The 21,125-nt window shown below is 44.6% G+C and overlaps 1 protein-coding gene across 1 annotated transcript in view; it reads right to left on the reverse strand.

The window, feature by feature from the left end:
• Positions 1-208: 208 nt before the first annotated feature.
• The window catches only part of CASP8AP2 (caspase 8 associated protein 2), a 29,311-nt gene continuing 8,394 nt past the window's right edge, over positions 209-21,125 (reverse strand). Inside the window, 5 exon segments of the mRNA XM_018573521.1 lie at positions 209-310; positions 1,504-1,603; positions 11,088-13,767; positions 14,876-16,869; positions 17,806-17,951. Coding sequence (XP_018429023.1) covers positions 248-310; positions 1,504-1,603; positions 11,088-13,767; positions 14,876-16,869; positions 17,806-17,951 — 4,983 coding nt within the window. The 3' untranslated portion in view covers positions 209-247.

A 21,125-nucleotide genomic window follows, 5' to 3' on the forward strand; every position in this document is an offset into this window, starting at 1 on the left:
ATGTTGCTCAGAACAGGACACAACGCCCACATACACCTGCTCTGCAAATCTATACTGGTTCTCATTTAACAAAAAATATGAGTCTGCTAAAATGGTTAACAGTCTGGTTTAGCAGAAACTCTACTAGAAAAGCTTGTGCAGGTCATCAGCAGATCGTCATCAGTCACCACGAGTTATTCATTTGTCCAGACTAAACCGCACATAAAACAACAAAGATGCATCCATAGTCCTGTAGTATAAAAGCATGTCAGCTTATGCTATTTCTGCTCTTCTTGAACAACTTCATTAACTGTCGAAATCTTTCTTCCACCTGTAATAAATGTTAAAATGATGAGTCTTTCCTGAAACAAGAAACTGAAACATATACAACTCCCACTAATGGTAATCTCATGTACCAAAAATGATGGTCTGTATGAACACACATGGTCATAAAATAAGCACCTCAGCATGTAGTATACACACAGCTAAAAGCGTTTTGGTGTAATAGATACAATATCACAAACCACAAATAATAACAGTCCTTAAAGCCATTTGTTTTTTGGAAACATACAGTGTCATGACCACATATATTCATTGTGCAGTTATACTGTAAGGTTTTAGGCCAATATAATCATCATATAGGAACCCCAATCAAAAAGCAGGAGACTGTATCAGGAGGAGTTGCTGTAATAATGCAACTATAACAAGTTTTACCCAATTGCCTCATAATGTGAGGGTAGCTCTTTGGACAAATCCCATTACCCATGAATCATAATTTCATAGCACTTCATAATGCTGACTGCTGTTGTCACTGCATCAAAAAGGAGCCAAATTCTGTTTTCGGCTACGATATGCTGATAGAAAGTAGTGATTTGTGTATAAATGGCACTTTGATTTCCTTTTCTAGAATCATAATAAATGTATGCACTGCGGGTATTTTACATTTTAATGCTGGTAAGGATAGTTTTTATTTTTTTTAACCAGTTGTGGACATTGACATATGCAGGGCATATGTAGTACATGCTGTCCCTCTCACCCAGTTGCTCTCCCTGCTGCTGATTTACTGAATTTTTTTGGCTATTAAAATGAGTCGAGACTTGTTGAGGAATACAGCAGCCGGCCTAAAATGAGCTTTCCAAAGGCGTTTGTAAACTCAAAACCCCACTCCGGTGCTCTAAGGATCAGTGAGTCATCACGTTTAATACACTGCATTAAGGAGAATGCCAAGGGACCTTTCACCACCGGAACGGCAGAGGCTACAGTGACCAGTCTAGCAACTGGGCAGGACCGAGGTTCAGGTCAGTATATGTTTTTTATTTTACACCCTAGACCAAAACGAGCACTTAACCCTTGCCCCACTATAAGGGTTAGGTTTTATTCTTCCCGGAGTTCTTCTTTAAAATGGTCATATGCTAATAATTTAGATCTATTTGAATTGTGTAGAGCGCTGTGTAAGTGTGAAGATGAGGACCACATATACAGTATATTTGCAAAAGCTGCTATTAGAATGAATGCTTTACATACCTGATGTGGATATTTAGTCATCTTTGTTGCCAAGGCAAGAAATGTTTTTCTGTGTGGTCCATTTTGTTGACATTCCAAAAGAATTTCACGATCCTCATTTCTGGGTGGGGGAAATAACATTATTTTTTACAAATATTTACAAAATTATACAGATATATACAGCTTAAAACCCACATAACGATTTTAAGGGGGCCTAGATATTTATAAAAGAAATGACTGTTAAGGCATTACAATGTGGACTTTTCATTTAAAGTCCCTTTAACGTTAGATGTAAAACGACTAATCTGAATGGAGGGTGCAGAAAAACACACAGTTGTAAAAGTCTTATTACTATACTGGTATATACAATGTCAGCATAATCTCTTATCAGGGGTGTGGAATTCGTATCGCCCGACGCCCGGGACATGTAGTTCCGGGCAAGTGTTTTTTTCACTGTTTTAGCCCTGCTACGAACAAGTAGCAGGGCTGGTTGTCTTTTTCTTAAATCAGTGCCGAGCGGGGGTCGTGGACCGCCAAGAGCGGGGACGTAGCGTGGAACGCAGAGAGCGGGGGGGGAGCGCTGAGAGTGGGGACGGAGCGCGGGGAGCCGAGAGCGGGGACGGATGCGTTGAGAGCGGGGACAGGGGGGGGCGTGGAGTAGTGACAGGCTCTGTCACCTCCCTCAGCCTCTGTCCTCGGTGGCCGCTGCTCGTTCCTGTCACAGGAGTTCTAGCAACAGTGCCTGCTAGAACTCCTGTGTTGGAGATGGCAGGCTCAATAAAGAGACCCCGTCACCTCCAAATGCTATCACACAGAGGTTGTTAACCCTTGTGTGATGGCAATACAGTTTTAAAAAAAAAGTTAAAAAAGTAAAAAAATAATAAATTAAAAATGTAACTAAATAAAAAGACTATAAAGTAAAATACGCACACCACGGCCGATCGTCTGTCAGTGCCATTATTTTCTAATGGCACCCCAGTCGTGCCAGGCAGATTGCGCATTTTCCTGCTGCAATACCGCCCGGGCGATCCCACACGATCACGTTTGAAAACACTGCGCGGTGCGTGTCATGAAAATAGGTACATCTACCTTTTTTTCAGCGAATTGCCACGCAGATGTAACCCCATACAGGCGGATGCAACCGCACACGATCGCACGTCCTGGGAATCCCCAAGTCTGCACCAACCGTGAAGGGTAAAAAAAGAGGTTCAAATGGGGAGTCCTGCAACACTGAAAACCCGAGATTCAGATCCCACGGAGCCAAAGGCGAGCGGACAGGGGGAGCAATGCGCGACACCCCCTGAACAAAAGGTGCGAACCAGAGCATTAGACGAACACCGCCCAGGGATCCAGGACCGGGCCACACACCTGTCCACCTTCCGGTTGAACCGAGACGCCAGAAGATCCACCTCCGGCGTCCCCCAGCGACTACACAGCTGCAGAAAAACCTCCGGGTGCAGAGACCACTCCCCCGGATCCACCGACGATCAATGACCCTGCACGGTCAAGGAGCCCAGGACCCTGCCCCAGCCCCAAAGGCAGGCGTTGGTGGTGACCACCGTCCAGTGCACGGGAAGGAAAGACTTCCCCCGCACCAAGGCCGGAGATTGGAGCTACCACCGCAGGGAGGTCCTTGCCTCTCGAGAGATCCGAATCTCCCTGTCCAGGGACAGGGGGGACTTGTCCCACTGTACCAGGATGTTCCCCGCAGAGTCATGGTATGATGTTGCGCAAAGGGCACCGCCTCGAAGGAGGCCCCATGAGACCCAGGACCTGCACGCAAAACCGTATGGGCGACCACTGGCGAGTCCTCAGTAGCCAGACCTTGGAACGGAGTTTCAGGAGCTCGTCCCGAGGGAGAAGGACCCGGTGCCGCGTGTCCAGAACCAAACCCAGATACTCCAGGCGTGGAGAGGGCACCAGGCAAGACTTTCGCATGTTCAGCAGCCACCCGAACTCCTCCAAGGACCGCACCGTGACCCACAGAGCCGTCACCATCGAAGAATGCGACTCCGTCCGTAGGAGCAGATCGTCCAGGCACCCCCCGATCGAAACCCGCCGACAACGCAACAGCACCAGGATCGAGGCCAGCACGTTGGTGAAAACACGTGGGGCCGACGCCAGCCGAAGGGCAGCACCACAAACTGAAAATGGTCCTCCCCCACCGCGAAACGAAGATACCGCTGATGAGACTCGCAAACGGGTACATGAGGGTATGCATCCCGAATATCGATGGAGGCCAGAAGATCTCCCTGACGAAGCCAGGCCGCCACGGACCGGATCGACTCCATCCGGAACCGACGGGCCCGCACGAAGGTGTTCAAACGCTTGAGGTCCAGGATGGGCCACACTCCCTCTTTCTCGGGCACAGTAAATAGGTTTGAATAAAACCCTTTGACCCTCTCTGAGGACGGAACCGGCACAATCACCCCCTGGGACAAAAGGTCCACCCCAGCGCGACGGAGATCCGAGTCGCGTGTTGGACGCGAAAAACAGAAAACTCGATACTGTAGCCCGAAGAAACCAGCTCCCGAACCCAAGAGTCGGAAACGTGGGCCAGCCAAAAATCCGCAAAGAGGCGAAGGCGCCCCCCCACCATGGGAACCAGAGTAGGGGCCCGACCTTAATGCGGACTGGGGCTTGCTGGCGGGCTTGGCAGACTCGGGCTGCCACGGACGCTTGGAGGAGTGGGAAGAGGAGGACTTGCTAAACTTACCGCCCTTGTCGGAGGGCGAAAAAAGCCGCTTGTGAGCGGAGAAAGTAGGCCCAGGCCTACGGCGCTGCTCCTTCCTGCGCGCCTGGGGAAGGAAGGCACTCTTACCCCCTGCCAGATCCTCAATGATCCCATCCAAGGTGGAACCAAACAAACGGTCCCCAGTAAAAGGCAACACCTGTAGAGCCTGTTTGGAAGCCATATCAGCCGACCAGCATTCAAGCCAGAGCAAACGGCGAAGTATCACCGCCGACACCTTGGACACCAAGGGCGCCGCATCCAAGGCCGAATTGCAGACATAGCGAAGGCCTTGCACCAACTGGTCCGCCAATTCCACGAAAACGGGGGAGACATGCTCCTCCGCAAGCCCCTGATGTAACATCTTAGCCCACTCAGAGTCTGAGAGACCAAAGCAGACGCCAAGACCGGACGCATGAGCGCGCCCGAGGCAGAGACCACAAAAGTGCCTCAGCCTTCCTATCGAAAAGGTCCTGAAAGGACGGAGAATCCTCCACCGGAAATAACCGTGGCCTTGATTAAGGGCAGAACGCCTACTCTTATGCGTCCCAAACTGCACGTGCGGCAGTGCGGACGTGCTGGCAACGTCCTCAATTTTAAGTGTCTCCCTGACAGCGCGGAGACCATTTCACGTTCATGGATCATGGAGCGTAGACGCAGCCTCATCCTCACTCGCCGAAACAGGATGTGAGGAATCACCCGGATCAGGATGAGGCGACGTCGCGGGAAGTTCCCCCTCCACTTCAGACTCCCCTGACAAGGCAGGGGATGGCAAGGGTAAAAGCCCGCTTTCCAGGTGGGCGCTGCGTCAAGGCGCGCTCCATGCGCGTTACAAAACCGTCCATGACAGAGGAAAAGGACTCCAGGGACAATGCGGTACCCGCGGTACCACCCACCCCCCCTGAAGAACCAGAGGGACGCACGGGCGACTGGCAAAGGCAGCGCAGGCGTACAGGACGCACAAGAGGGGATCTAGAGGGGTCCGCAGAGCGCTGCCCACAGCCCACACAAGGCAATGTAGGGGCGTCATCCCTGCGAACATTGCACACCCGCACAAAACCACCCCACCGACTGCAGACCACCAGGCAAGGGAGATGGAGACACGGACCCCGCTACTCACGACCCCCAGCGTCCTTGTCCCAGCCCAGCCGTCCGACTCCGCAAGGCAGAGGAGAGCTGCACACTGTGTGTCCTTCCGTCAAGGCGTCCAGGGCCGAAAGGAACACACTCCCCATCCGCCCGAGGCTGAAGGAAGCCCGGGCGGAAGTGACAAAGGAGAAAGGGCAAAGTTGCCCTCATCCAAGATGGTGGCCGCGGAGCCGCCTGGAGGCCGCAATGAGACCGGGGCCTCAATTAGCGGCCGTGGCCGCCGAGCGAGCGGCGACGGCCACGGATGTCTTCAAAACGAAAGGAACGGCCACAGCAGCTCCACAAGAGCCATAGACCCCTCGGATGCTCATCCAGGAGCCCAACGATGACCACGGGCCGAAGCCCGAGCATCCAGAGGCAGGAAGGGCGCCTTCCCACATCCAAGATGGCGGCCGCCGAACCGCATGGAGGCCCCAATCAGACCGGGGCCTCGAGTAGCGGCCGCGGCCGCCGAACGAGCAGCGTCAGCCGCGGATCCGGCTGCCCCACGGAGGGGGCCCCAGAAGCTCCCCCAGAGCCTAAGTCCCCACCAAGGCAGCCCGCACAGGAGCCCATCTATGGCCCACTGAAGCCCGAGCACCATGGCAGGGGGGAGGGGGGAGACAGGAGGCTGCAGCTGTGAGAGAACAGCGCAGCCAAAGCTTACCTCACGGAGGGGGCCCGAGAAGCTCCCCCAGAGCCTAAGTCCCCACCAAGGCAGCCCGCACAGGAGCCCATCTACGGCCCACTGAAGCCCGAGCACCATGAGGCAGGGGGGAGGGGGGAGACAGGAGGCTGCAGCTGTGAGAGAACAGCGCAGCCAAAGCTTACCTCAGCTCCAGGTCCCCACGACACATCCACCGCAGACCCCACATACATACCCCCGCGGAGCGAAGGCCGGACTCCACAACCAGGATCCAGGACGAGTAGGGAAACGGTAGGAAGACGCCCCCGACCGTAGCCGCGGCGTCACCAGCCTGAGGGGAGCGCTGTGACAGGCAGGCCCGGACCCCCTGTTATATGCACTCCCCGGGACGAACCCACAGGCGTCAGGGGGGACCACATGTCGCAGCCGACCCACCGTGGCAGAGTCTGCATGCGCTCGACGGTCACCCAGGGGAGACTACAAGGATCTACAGTCATCCAGCATGTCGCCCTGGGGACACTTGCTAGAAGAAATCGAGTCAAACGGAAGAAGGAAAAAAATTTCTCCAGAGAATTTTTTTTAGCTCCTTACTCCTGACGCTAGGCAAAAAACTGGAGACTTGTCAGCAGGTGGGGGGTTTGGCCACCGGCAGGGGCCGCCCCTAGGCTGTAATTGGTTTTTAGTTTTGTGCCTAGCGTCCTTCTCCTGCAGGTGGCGATATTACCCTACCATTCAGGATCTACGATCTGTTGCCTGTGTCCTTCAATGAACGGGAGAGAAATGGAATAACCCGCACAAATCTCCCTCCCACTATACTTACCTTTCGGCGAACAGTCCTTCCCCTCCACCAGTACGGGTGTACTATCTGTACCTGTTCCATGTATTCTGAATTTCGCAGGGAAATTGCAAGCACTCGTTGGTCAACGCGGTTGACCAATGTTCTTCTTAGCACTGCTAAATACGGTTTTGGTTAAAAAAAAAAATTGCATCGGGACAAGTAGATTGTCATGACGGACAAGTAGATTCGGCCCCCGCTTTAGTCCATGGACAAGTAGTTTTTTCAAAAATGTCCACACCCCTGCTTATGCATCAGGCAGCAAGAGAGGGGACTGCTGATATGTCTGTGTAAGCAGTGGTCTCCCTGTAGTGGTCTGACCCACCCATCTCCCTTGACGCATAGTGACAGCTCGGCAATCAGTGAGGCGAAACATATATACACAATATAGGAAAAAGAGAGATTAAAGCTTTATACAAAAGGATAAATGTGGGATCAAATTGTACTGTGTGTCACTAGACTGCTTTCTATAACCTAAAACTATTTTATATAGAAGTATGCATTTTAGTGGGTAGTGTTTAAATGTCCAATAATGTCTGGATTAAAAAAGTCCAAAACATATGTGTACATTAGGGATACCTCGAAATTTTTAGACCAAAACAAAATTTGTCAAGGTAAAACCGAAAATGACTTTTTCCAAACCTTTATTTTACTCTACTGTTGGGGGCTCCGGGGAAATATCAGGGGTCTGACCCCTGATGTTTCCCTTTTTAAATAGAAAAAGAGATTGACCTTTGATATTTTTGTGCAGCCCCTGTTATGAATAAACAGGAAGCCTCTGTACTGAGTGCTCCTGTCCATTCATAAACTGTGGAGTTACTATGTTATAGTTGCTATGTCCACAATCATGAATTAACTGTAGCACTTCCTGTTCATTCATAATTGGGGACACAGTCAGCATACTATGTCCTAGTATGTCAGTACTGATCGCTGAGTGTTTGTACTCTGCTCCCCATTCTGACTCATCTGTCACAGGAGGTTGAGCAGGGCAGTGTGGGAAGAGAACTCGGCCTCTTGTGACAACTGTCTCCGCCCCACACTGCCCGGCCTCCTGACAATTTCTCTACTCACCACTGGGCGCTGGTCTGTGTCCCCTCCGATGCCTGCTGCCTCTGCCGACACAGGCGGGGGAGAGGACCGGGGATTGGAGGGGACACAGACAGGTGCCCAGCGGGGAGAAGAGAAGCTAGGGATGTACCTTATTTTTGGCGTTTTGGTACTATCTGCATCTTGCCCATAGTACCATTTCCGGCCAAAATGGTTTGGCGGCCGAACTTTTGGTGCATCCCTAGTATACATAGGAGAATGGTCATTTAAAAATGTTTTCTTTTCTCCCCTTTAAGCTTTAGTCCTTGAAAAGGGAAGGGAAAAACAGGAGCAACTGCCAATACTAGGGTTAAAGGCTTAATCCTCAAGACAGATCATAAATGGTGGACTGATATGAGAGAACACCAGAAAGTTCAGAAAAAGGGTAAGCCTATTCAAAAAAGGGGAATCCTGAGAAGCAGAGAAAACCATGTTATGGTCCAACAGGGCAGAGAGTAGGGGAGAATGACAAGGGCAACTTTAAAAAGCTACAAACAGTTGTAAGCAAGTGGGTGTTAGAACAGGAGTGATACCTGCTCTTTGATATTACCAAGGACTAGGCAAACAGTCAAGTCCCAAATAAAGTAAGCTCAAAGTACAGAATAGCAAGAAGGATAAAGTGCAGATAATGAGGGGAATTTATCAACACTGGAGCAGCTGTGCATGGCAACCAATCGGCTTCTGTTTTTCAAATCTGAACTAACTGAAGAGAGAAGCTGATTGGTTGCTATGCACAGCTGCTCCAGTTTTGATAAAATCCCCTCAAAGTGTCTTGCGCCACTTGAAGACATAGTGCATACAGTCTCAGGGAACTTATTTCCTTCAGCACCCGGGATGTAACAGCCAACCAATTAAGCCAACAAATATTAAAAAAAGGCCCATGGCCTTAAAGTTTGGCCATAAAGAAGGAGGGGCGTCTACAGATACAGGAACCACCTTGGGGCTATAAGGACCCACAAGGATGGTGGTGAATGATTCAAGCATGAACATAAAAACGTGCAATCATGAAGACTATGTTCAAACAAGCAGAAGAAAAGTCCACCCTACATAGATCAGAGGAAACCAGAGGCCATGTATCACACCGGACTAAATTTAGAAAGACAGACAAACCTTTGTGTTCAAGCAGAGGTGGAGGTATCCCTATAAAACAAAAAAGGCCCCCCCGGAAGAGGTCTTGGATGAAAGTGGGTGAACGGGGTCAGGTTAAAAGTTAGACTGACAAGTTGCACACAAACATGGGTGGGCAGAAGTAGGCAAGTTTGAAGGAAGAACACTCTGGTGAGAGTGGACAGCAGGGAAACCAAAGACCAAGCAGATGGCAGTGGTAGAAGAACCCTTTTCTAGAGGAAGAGGATTTGGAAAACCTAAAGCATAAATAAACCAATCACTAAAATCTCATGTGTTAAAATGTTAAATGTAATTTCAATATTTGTTTTCAGGTTTGCTATTTTTTTTTTAAAGTGACATTAAAGTCAAAAAAAATGTTCCCGTCCCCAATGTCAATGTTAGCACTTGCCTTAAATGAAGTCTCTTAATCCGATCTTCTTTCCTGATGTTTTCATCTGTCCCTCCAGCGGTGCGGCGACTTCCGATCCCGCAGTGCCTGCATGCGGGTGCATGCGTCCATTAGACTTACCTTGCGCCTCTGCTCGTCTCCCGGCCAAAAAATCCGAACTGTGCATGCGCCCGCCCCAAGATGCTTTGCGGCCGCCCGAGCAGTTTCGGATTCTCATGCGGGAGCGCACGGCGAAAACGGGGTAAGTTTAAACCGCTGTTAAAAGCGGGGTTTTTTTTCTTCATCTTTTTGCCTATATCTACTGCTTGCTAGCAGTAGATATAGGCAAAAAAACGGAGGGTTTAGAATAGGGCTGCAACAACTAATCGACATAATCGATTATTGAAAAAGTTGTCAACTTTTTCAATAATCGATTAATCGACTTCCGATCAGTTGGCCCTGTTCACGGCTCCACACACGCTGCGCGCCGCACCTCCTCCCAAACTCACGCTCGCCGCTGCCAGACCCGCCCGCCCGCATCCACGCTCTACACGCAGCACCTCCTTCCCGCCTCACACTCACCACCCACCCACATCCACGGTTGGCACAGGGACGCGGGGAGATGTAGTAAGGAGGAGGAGGTGTGGGGGGATGACAGCCGCCGATAGACAGGCCCGATCTCAGAAGCAAGTTGCTGGAAGACTGCTCAGGTAAGCTTGCACTTTCCCACACATGGTGCTCTATAATGTATTGCTGGGATTTGTATTCCTCTATAGCTGATGGTACATTGTGCTCTATATTATACATAGGAATACAAATCCCAGCAATACATTATACACTATATGTATAATGTATTGCTGGGATTTGTTGTACTCCTCTATAGTTGGTGATATTCTGCACTGCGCTGTATAGAGGACTACAAATCCCAGCAATAATAAATTATACAGCGCCATGCGGAATTCCACCAGCTATAGAGGAGTACAACAAATCCCAGCAATAGTACATTATACAGTGGTGCAATGCCAAATATCACTAGCTATAGAGGACTACAAAACCCAGCAACAGTACATTATACAGCGCAATGCAGAATACCCCCAGCTATAATGTACTATTGCTGGGATTTGTTGTGCTCCTCTATAGCTGGTGATATTCTGCATTGCGCTGTATAATGTACAATTGCTGGGTTTTGTAGTCCTCTATAGCCGGTGCCATTCTGCATTGATTGCTGTATAACTTTAAAGTTTCCATTTCCCTATATTGCACACCACACTTTTTTTTTTTTACTTCCACTGCTCCAAAGCTGGCTCCTGTGATGGACTACAATCTCAATACAAACTAGTAATCCATCACTGGAGCCATTTTTTTAAATTTAATTTTATTGTTTATCCGATTAACCGATTAATCGAACTTAATAATCGGCTAACTAATCGATTTTGAAAATAATCGTTAGCTGCAGCTCTAGTTTAGAACCCCTTTAAATTTGGCAGCTTACATAAAAATACCACCTGGTGATTCTTGTTCAGGGACTTCCTAATTTAATTGACACCCTGTCACATAAGTCCCTGGTTGGGACTACAAGCAGCCATGACGACAAACATTTTCCAAAGTGCTAGAATTATATTGGGAAACCATCTTTTTCTATATCCCAGATATATAAAATGACACCTATGAATGCAATATTTACCTTGTCCAGGAGACGACCACTTCTCCTTTCTTTTTGATGACATTCTTTGCAGAAATCCCACCACTTGGGGAGTCTTTTAATGAAGTGAATTTAATATTTCCTTCACTAACAGCTCTCCTGTGTTTTCTTTGCAGTTTGTCTTCATTCTCAGTTTTGCTACACCTGGAGCCTTTGTTTTTATCTTTAATGTCTGGTAGAAAAGAAATGTTTCGCCTCTTTGATACAGGTTCCTGTTCTGAGGATTTCCGTTTCTTTTTCTTTGAGTTCATAGACTGAGCTTTAGGAATACTCCCCATAGAGGTGTCTGTACATAGGGTTTGATTGTGTATGACCTCTTCTGTAAAGCTGATCTTGTCACAATCCATCAGCTGTTTTTCTGCAATGGTTGTTTTTATCTCGCCACCATCTTCTGGATTTTTTTCAGAACAGATAGTCACTGTTTCACAGTCTAGCTGAACTTTCTCTATATAAATTACATTTGTTAACTCGACTTCAGATGGGTCTGTTATGTTTTGGTTTAAGGCATCAGGTAATATAGATTTTGTGACGTGCACAGTTTTAGGCGATGAACAGACCCGTTGTTTTACATTTGTAAAATTTTCTGAATTCTCATCAATTTTTGAGAAACTTAACTCCACAGAATATGGCAATGCGGCGTCACTAAGTAAACTGTTCTTAGGGTCTGCTTCGAGTTTGGTTTCAATATGGATCCCTTGTAAACTTTCATCAAAAATGTTACAGCGTGTACTCTCCAGCTGACCTGAGGCAGCATTGTCAGCTTCTCCTACAGATGAGTTGTCAGACATTGGAGAACTGGATGATATAGCCCGTCTTATTTTAACAATAAAGTGATCGTTTGATTTCTCCATTATAACTGCTTGCATGGGTTCGCTTGGATGGCACTGGAAGCCATCAGGTTCAGTTGAATTTTCAAGTGAACCTGTACTTGAGTTGTCAGAATCCAAAGTTAAATGTATATCCTGTTCTGTGGCATCTTCCTCATCCTGGACGGCATTTTCATTATAATGTGCAAACACTTGAGCTACTGATTCAGGATCACAAACTGGCCTAAGAAAACTAAGATGAGAATCAGATTTCAGGGGGGAAGGAACAGTAAGAGACACAGCAAGATCTTCCATAAGAACAGAATAGGATTTGAGTCTGTCCTCTACTGTGCTTTTGTTGGATGAGGCACTGGTAGGGACTTCCAGCAAACAACTTTCATCAAAAACATCTGGGGTCAGTACAGTCTCAAGTCTAGGGAAAGTATTGATATGTTGAGGGGAAATGGAAGGCCAAGGAAAAACTGCCTTTACTGGTGTTTTGATCTCTACCAAGGAATTTACTGTGTCATATTCCTGGCCCGAGAGGCTTTTTTTCTCTGGAGTGTCCAATAACCATATGTTTTCATGTGGGAGGTTAAGCTCTAAATTGTCAGAGTCATTTAGCAAACGTTTAAAAATGTCACCCATGTGATCGTCACTTACCAAGTTGAAGGATAAACCTGCAGAACTGCGATCTTTTTGGCATTCATTGGATGCGTTAGGTTTTGCAGCAGTGGAAAGGGACATTTTGGATTTTGGGCTCATGTTATCACACGGTGAAATACCATTTTTGTCATAGCTGCTACTTAAATGTTTTAAGAGCTTCTTTTCCAGACTGGGATCATCTGTGGTTTGAGGTTTTGTATTTGCAACATCTCTTTTATAGTGAAAGTCCAAACGTCTTAAACAACGTTCATTTTTTGATTTAGCCAAGGAAGTTTTAGTCTTAGAAGTCTTGCTTACATTTTGAGATTTTTTTATTTGATCAGATTTTTGCACTTTTGTTACTGATAACGTGCTTATTTTTTTCTCGTCTTGGTCACATTCTAATTTGGCCTTATCACATAGTTTTACCATCATTCCTTTAAGGGTATCAAATAAAGAATCAAGCTGTTCTTCTACAAATTTCCATAGCCTCTTTTTCATGTCTATTTGCCCCTGCTCAAAGATTCGATTTACAATCCCATTATTTTTAAGCTGCTTTAGTCTGGTTTCAATGAACTTACACAGTTTGTTTTGCAATAAGTCTGGTGAAGAACACAAACTAGACCAATCTAAACGGTTTGCTAGCGTAGTGAATTGTAATGACGCTGCTTCAACAAAGCGTTGGAACTGGGCCAGTGGAAACCTTACCTTATATTTCATGTATTTTTTTCGTATATGCTTTCTTATTATTCTCAGCATCTGTAGCACATCCTGTATATTTGATGGAGGGACAATGTTTAAAACTCCTTCAAGGCAAGAGGCACCTTTTACATTTTTTCTTTTATCAACTGGAAATGCAAGCAACTTTGCTTTTCTAATGTCTTTTGGTTTTTTCTTAGTTTCTGAAGTTGACGGCCTCAGTGGTGAAATCACTCCATTTGGTTTGGTCAAAGTCGCTATCTTGCTTTCCTGGCTTACTGGGCTCTTGATCACATTTGTATCTTTGATGGGCTCGGCTTGTGGGCTACTTTTAGACTGAGAGGACAGCTCGTTATCCGGTTCTTCATCACTTATAATCTCCCCTTCCTCAACTTCATCAGAAGAAATCTCTATGGGGAAAGCTTCGTTGCTCAAATCAGTTTTGCTGACTGGTTCACAATTCTCTTTGTTCAGTTCATTGTGATTGCTTATACTTGCATATGATGGTAGATCTAACAAAAAAAGAACCACAAAAGGATCATTATTTTATAACATATTTCTAGTGACAGATTTTTTAAAAACTCATTAACTGTGCAAAAACAGCATCAACCGACTAGGTGATATAACCTAATGAAAACCCAACTACATGTTTGTTCTGTCTTCCTATTCAAACAGCATATCCAAAAAAGTTTAAAAATAAATCTATTTCTTACCTTTTATATGTCCCTTTGGTGAAGACCCCTATGCAGATTCCAAGTTACTCTGAGCAGTTTGAGAGTAAAACTATAGTGTCAGACTAAGCATCCTCTCATTAACACAGAATGCCTCAAGGGCTTAAACCCTTTGTTAGCACAAACAGTGTTCAAATCTAGAGTAAATGAGTAATTAGAGTAAACATAACTTCCCACAGACCCCTACTTAACATTAGATAGGGGGAGGTTACGCGGGGTATTTAAGCAAATGAAACTTCACCCAGATCCCTACATAATATTATATTAGTGGGGAAGCTAGGTAGGATTTGTAAGAAAATAAAAAGCACTTAAAAAAAGGAAAGCAGCAATTGTTATTTATTTTTATGTTATGCAACGTGAATATGAACATATATCAAGTGTAAAGTAGAGGTTACCACTATTTGGCTGCAAAAGTGAAAATACACTTTATACAGACTATAGCACAACAGATCTCTGCAATAATGCCAAACTATGGTCAACAGAACCCTGTACAAAGTGGGGATGATATAGACTCAAAGGGATTATTAAAAAATCCAAGCCAGTGCCTCTAGGAGTTAAACCACTACCATTCCCAAAACATTTGCGAATTTTGCAAACCAAGTTGAGTCACATGTTGCATAAATCTACTCAACATATACTGAAAAAGAAAAATGTCAGTCTTGTATTTTGATCTGTGCAAAAATCAAATTGCAGCAACCATTTAAAATCTGCACAAAAACAGGGTGGCAAAAAAATAAAAGGAAAGCAAAATAAATATCAGATTGGAATTAAAAGAAAGAAAAATAAGAGAAAACAGACCCACAGCGGAAGGAAGGGAAACATCTAAAACCTAAAAGGCATGCCTGCATGCAAAACTACAGCTACTATCATAATAATGAAAAAGTACTACCTTTATATGAAATGCTCACTACTGAAACCTTGGCTGTGCGTTCAGTTGTAGGCTGATGCGCTAAAGGTCTGGCTGGGCTTTTTAGTGGACTGACGACCTTAGGTATGCGTCTTAAGAAATTTAAGTCAAGACTCATTACAGAGCTTTCATCATGTAAACACTGATCAGTATTTGAGGATTCACATATACCTGCTGTCGGCCCAGTTATATTTGGCTTCAAGCTGCTTGTCTGGTCAACATCTTCAGATATCTGCACCAAGATAACTTCATCATCTTGGAAATTTTCAACTGGCACGGACATATTCAGATTTTCTGAAGGCATCTCATTACCGCTGCACTTCTCAATTTCAATGTAAGAGTCGAGTACAATAAAATCAGATTCATTTAAAATGCTTTGTGTGTCAAAATCATCAGAAATGTTGGCCTCTGGTTCAGTATTTACAACATGTGGACAATCTACATCTGATTGAATAGATTCTGCAAGTGCCTTAACAGTCACCTTTGACTGCTTTTTGTGAAGTGCTATGGTATCTTCGACAGGCTCAGACTGATGCTCTAATGTTAAATCATTGGAAGAAGCTGCCTCTTCTATAGACATTTTTGTATTATCCGTTGGGTTAGGTTTACTTAAACATTCCTGAGAATCTGCAACATCTTTAGCCCTTACGCACACTTTAGTCGATGCCTCTGTATGAAGTACAGAATTGATGACAGTTTCCCTAGTAGACACAGTAGAGTTGGCTGGATCTAAATCCTGAGATTTTTTTTTAGCAGGCGAAAGGGTGAGATTAAGAGTCTCCATAAAGGATAACTTAAAGTCCTTTACAGAGCTATCGTCCTTCTGAGTGGTTAAGACTTTTGTAACGTTTGGGGACTTCACTTCTGCTTTACTAGGACAATCTCGCAATTTCTCTTTATTTGAAGACTGGTGAGCCACCTTTTCTTCCTTTCTATGCCCCCTGTGACTTTGATCAGATCTAATATCATGTTCTTCATCTTTAGATCTTTTCTTTTCAGTCCTAATGTCCATGTCAGAACTTTTGACATCACAATTATTCTTATGTTTGGTTGCCGATGGCCTAGCTTCAGTCTTGTTTGATTTTGAGTCTTTGCTTACATTTTTGGAATCACTGTAATTTGAACAACGCTTATCCCTTCTGTCAGAATCATTACTCCTTTTGGCAGAATTCAGTTCGGATGTTAAGGATTTTTGAGAGCATTCCGTTTTAGGACTTGAAGTATGTGTTCCTTTCAACCTTTGGGACCCATCATCCTTTTCCGATTTTCTGTGTCTATGCTCCACAGTTTTGTCTCGCTCATGTCCCTTGGACTCTTTTCTGTGATCAGATTTTTCATGTGTTTTTATATGCTTTTCTTTTAAATGATGCAGTTCTTGACCCCGTGTGTTTTCCTTTGAAAAGCTTGGTTTATCATGGGAGCTTGAACTGTGTTTTCTACTGTCTGTTTTGTGATCAACATCTGACTTTTTAGAATTTCTGCTTTCTTGAGCTCTTTCACATTTCCCAGTTTTTGTTGGTTGTCCATGTGACTTTTCTTTTACTTCACAAATACTACCATCAATTCCAGGGCTGAGACTAGATCTGTGTTCTTCACTCCTTTGCCATCGTTCTACATCTCTACTCTGACTGCAGGAGTCCATTTCTGTTTTAGTCTTCTTATCTTCCCCTACCTTGTGTCGTGAAGTCTGTTTCTCTGTTTCTTCAGTCTCCTTGTAGCGTCTTAGTTGTGTTTTTGACATCAATGCTGCATTGTTTTCGACACAAGACTTTGTCTGTTCAGAAATGCTTTTTGGAGAAGAATAATTACTCGTCAGGTCTTTAGAGGACGTTTCTTGTAGTTTCACTTCTTTCTTCGTGCTACTAGGCTTCTTTACTGTATCTTTAGTAAGCTCTTTGTCCTTTAATTTTGTATTAGCGCTTAGTAATGGTACTGGATCTGACCTAAAACTTCGAGTGGTTCCTGGAACACGCAGCCTTAAAAAGGAATAAAAATTGAAAAGTATCGATTAGCACAGATAACTACAGCAATGTAATGTTTTAGATGGTCAATATCTGCAATATGAAATTAAAGTGAATTGCTAGCTTTAGAGCTCTGATAATGCAGAGGACTTTGCAAAACATAAAAAAAAATACATTTGACAAACTAAGCACTTAAAATTTAATTCTAGCCCACACACAAAATCAATTAACGTTATCCAGCAAATATTGCAACTGTGCTAAATTTGAACACCATGCAGTTTACTATAAAATGAACCTGTGCTTTGCTTATGGAAAAAAAAAGCAACAGGTTCACTTTAATGCTAACTCACCCGTTAATATGAATACACATTTAAATCATGACAGCTTTTATCTAAAATAAGCATGTATTTCCAACAGCTATTTAATGAATTACATATAGTTTTGGAATTTAAAGTGTATGTGATATTGTCACAGCCAAATAATTAAAATACATTTACTGTAGGTTTGTAAAAGTTTAGAAACATTTAGAACGGTATATATTTGCACCTGAAAGAAAGAAAGAAAACCTAAAAAGAGCTCAAAGAAAAAAACCCTTGTGGTGGGGCTAAGCCAGCACTGCAAGGGTTAAGTGCTCATTTCTGTCTAGGTGTGAAAAAAAAAAAAAAAAAAAGGGTTACCCAAAAAAGGCTATACCTCACCAGACTGGTGTCTAAAACATCTTTACCCCTCTGTTGCAGCAGTCTAAGGATCCTAGTGTCATCATGTTCTATACACTGTGCATAGACTGTGTGTAGACGTGAGGATGCTGAGGAGCAGTCCAATCTGTGCAGTGGAGGAGGAGACACGCTTCAGTGATCACAAAAGCAGTGAGCTGGCTCGGATAGTCTGGTATAACTTTTTTTGGCACCTAGACAAAAACTTTTTTTCTCCTGGAGTTCTTCTTTAATTCACAGATGTATAAAGATGCTAGACCATGATTACCTTTGACTAAGTTGGTCGATCTCTTCCTCTTTACGTGTGAGTTCTACTCTTGCTGTTTTTATAAGAGCAGAAATGTTCTTTTTTAAGCACTGGTTTTCATTTTGTAAGTTGGTATTCTACGATAAAAAGGAAACAAGTTGAACCAGCTACTAAATTAAAAAAACAACATAAAAAAAAAAAACATTTGCATAATTCATACAATTTTCCAAGTTGCTAGCTTGTAAAGGGATCCTACAAAAAGCACAATACAGTGCATTGCATTTCCCATGGCATTTTCCTGTACAATATTTTTATCGAAATGTTTGCAACATAATAGTTTAATGACTACACGATTGGTATGGAGGACTTTTTCAGGCATGAGATGCATGAAAAGTTAATGTGGTGTATTACATAACATACACTTAGAAGTAGCTACATAGGGTTTAGAAAAATAATCAATATAGCAAGTAATGTATTAACCAAGAAATCTATGGGCAGGTCCTGCCATTATAAATTTCATGTATTCGTGGCCCCAGGATGCATCGAGTTTATGAGGGTTTCAGTAACCAAGAGGGAATGTGATGAACTGAATGGATACCGTAGTGTGGGAAGGAAAGGCAGAATATATTGGAGAGTTGCAGAGAGAAAAAAAAAAAAGAGAAAGAATAGGTAGAGGGTAAGGAAAGTGAGGAGAGGAAAGGTAATTAAATAAAATAAAAGGGGGAGAAGCAATGACAGCATCTCCGTCACCTGGCCAGAGGGACTACATTATTGATAGGTAAATATGTAGACATGCTTTACAAGCTTTAGTACAATTGATCCATGGGCACCAGATTTTTAGGAATTGTTGATGCTCTTCCAAGGATAATAGATATTATTTTCTCATTTATCACAATATTGTTCATAACTTTTTGACTTGTAGAGTTTTTAGCGCGAGGGGATTTCCATGAGTGGCCGCTCATTTGTTTGGTAGTGGTAAATACCCGAGGAAAATTGGGCAAGGGTGTGGAAATTAAAAAAAAATACTTGTCCAAGAGCTTAAGTGGGGGCCGAATCTACTCGTCACTCATGACAATCTACTTGTCCCAATACAAAAAAATTGTTTTAATCAAAACTAGGGATGCAGATATAGGTTTTTGGGTATCGAGTACGAGTACTGATATTTAGTTTTTGGTACCCACCGATACCAAGTATCGTTGCTTCCGTTGGCATGGAGCAGGCTTCCCAGGCAATCAGGAAGCTGGGCAGGGGGTAATTACATGCTACCCAGCTTCCTGATTGCCAGAGAAGCCGTCTCCATGTTGTTTGGCCGACTAGATTGTGATTGGCCGGGAAAACGGCTTCTCAGCCAATCAGGAAAACAGGCGGCGAGTAACGACCTGATTGGCAGGGAAGCCGGCTCGATGTTCAGAAAGCAGGGCAGAGACTAATGACCCGCCTCCCAGTTTCCTGATTGGCTGGCTCGGCAAGGAGCTGGCTTCCCGGCCAATCAGGAAATCGGGAGGTGGGTCATTAGTCGCTGTCCTACTTCCTGATTGCATGGGAAGCTGGCTCCATGTTCCCCTACGGCACTGCCGGACAGAGGAAATGTTCCGCCACCAGAAGTTTCAGTATTGGGGAAGGTATCGGAGCATTTGGGCAAGTACAAGTTCTCGCCCCAATACTCTGTTTTGGTGCATCCCTAATCAAAACGGTATTTGACTGTGCTAAATAGTGCTTCTCATTGGGCGGAGGGTAAGGACTGTTCGCTGAAAGGCAAGTATAGCCGGGGGATGGGTTTGGGAGAGATCGGGCAGATTTGATCGGATAATTCCATTTTCCCATATTACTTGGGAAAGTGAACTTACCCTGTAATGCACATTGTGCATGTAGGAGAGTTCTGCTGCCTCGCTACCACAATATGGCACACAGTGGAATGGTGGCAGCACTCAACGCACACACACAATGTCCTATGCTACCGCTGATCTCCAGTGACAGAGCCGCCTTGCGGGTGCCGAGCCCTTACCGGACACAACGGGGATCGGCAGCAAAAGGAGGGGGCGCACACCAGCACGCATTATACAAGCGATCCAGCATCTCTACAGCCGCCGGAACTGTTGTATGTAAGCTGCGCTGCTACTCGTCCGGCTCCAGAGTCCTCTCGTCGCAGATGAGAGGACCAGTTAGTTTTCAAGCACTGAGTATTAATGTAAAACATAACAAAACATTCAACTGTTGGGTCTACTCAAAAAATTGGCTGCACTATAATTTTCTTTTCCTTAAATTTCTAGAATCCCAAAATGGAAAGTTTTGATGCTAGTGTTAACCGAAAATGGTGAAAAGACCATACCCCAGAAAAACTCTACATATGATTAAGTGGAAATTACAGCAAGCATGCAAGAGCCTGGCAGATAAGATGTTGACAAATGGCCATTTGGCAATAGCACTGACTAGGGCTGCAACTATTATTTTGTTAATCGATTAGTTGGCCAATAATTTTTTCGATTAAATACCTTCCTTAGTTTAAAAGAAAATTACGCAAAAGGAGTGTTTACTTCTGAATAAAACTGCATGCACATTTTTTTGCAATCGCACTGCAACACATGACATTGCGGTACCGTGCGTTCTAGTGCGGGCGATCACACTGTGGGTGGGAGGCGCGTTTTGGGGGTGCTAATGAAATGAATGGAACTGCAATGCTCCTCCCTCAGCAGAATTTGTCAGGTGGAAACCAAAAACATGAGTTGATTACCTGATAACTCTGTTTCCAGGAATCTTCCAGGACAGCCATCGAGATATAGGCTCCGCCTACCTGCAACAGGAAACACACCAACCACATTAAATAAATAGATAATTCTGGGAAAGATGGGCTATGACCTAGTGCAACATTTGCATTAAAGCAATAAATATTGATCTCCGCTTTTGTGTATTTCGCAATACTTGCAGATACAGTCACGCGTCCATAGACTTACCTTGCGTCTCTGCTCGTCTCCTGGCCGAGAATCGGAACTGCGCATGCGCCCGCCCAAGATCCTTTGCGGCCGTACGATCACTTCCTGATTCTCAGTGCGGGAGCGAGCAGCGATAACGAGGTAAGTTTAAAACTAGTTCAAGCGTTTTTTTGTTTTTTTTAAACTTCTTGCCTATATCTACTGCTTGCTAGCAGTAGATATAAGCAAAAAAACGGAGGGTTTAGAACCCCTTTAAACTAAAAGAACTTGTTTTAGTCTGTGCTATCACACCTTTAAAAAAAGTAGGAAGTAAAAGGTCTTATATAGCTAGAAAAATGGGCAACATGCATCGGACTACAAAAAAACAATAACAAAATTATT

This window comes from Nanorana parkeri, unplaced genomic scaffold (genome assembly GCF_000935625.1).
Source record: "Nanorana parkeri isolate BGI_ZX_2015 unplaced genomic scaffold, ASM93562v1 scaffold2411, whole genome shotgun sequence".
NCBI lineage: Eukaryota > Metazoa > Chordata > Amphibia > Anura > Dicroglossidae > Nanorana > Nanorana parkeri.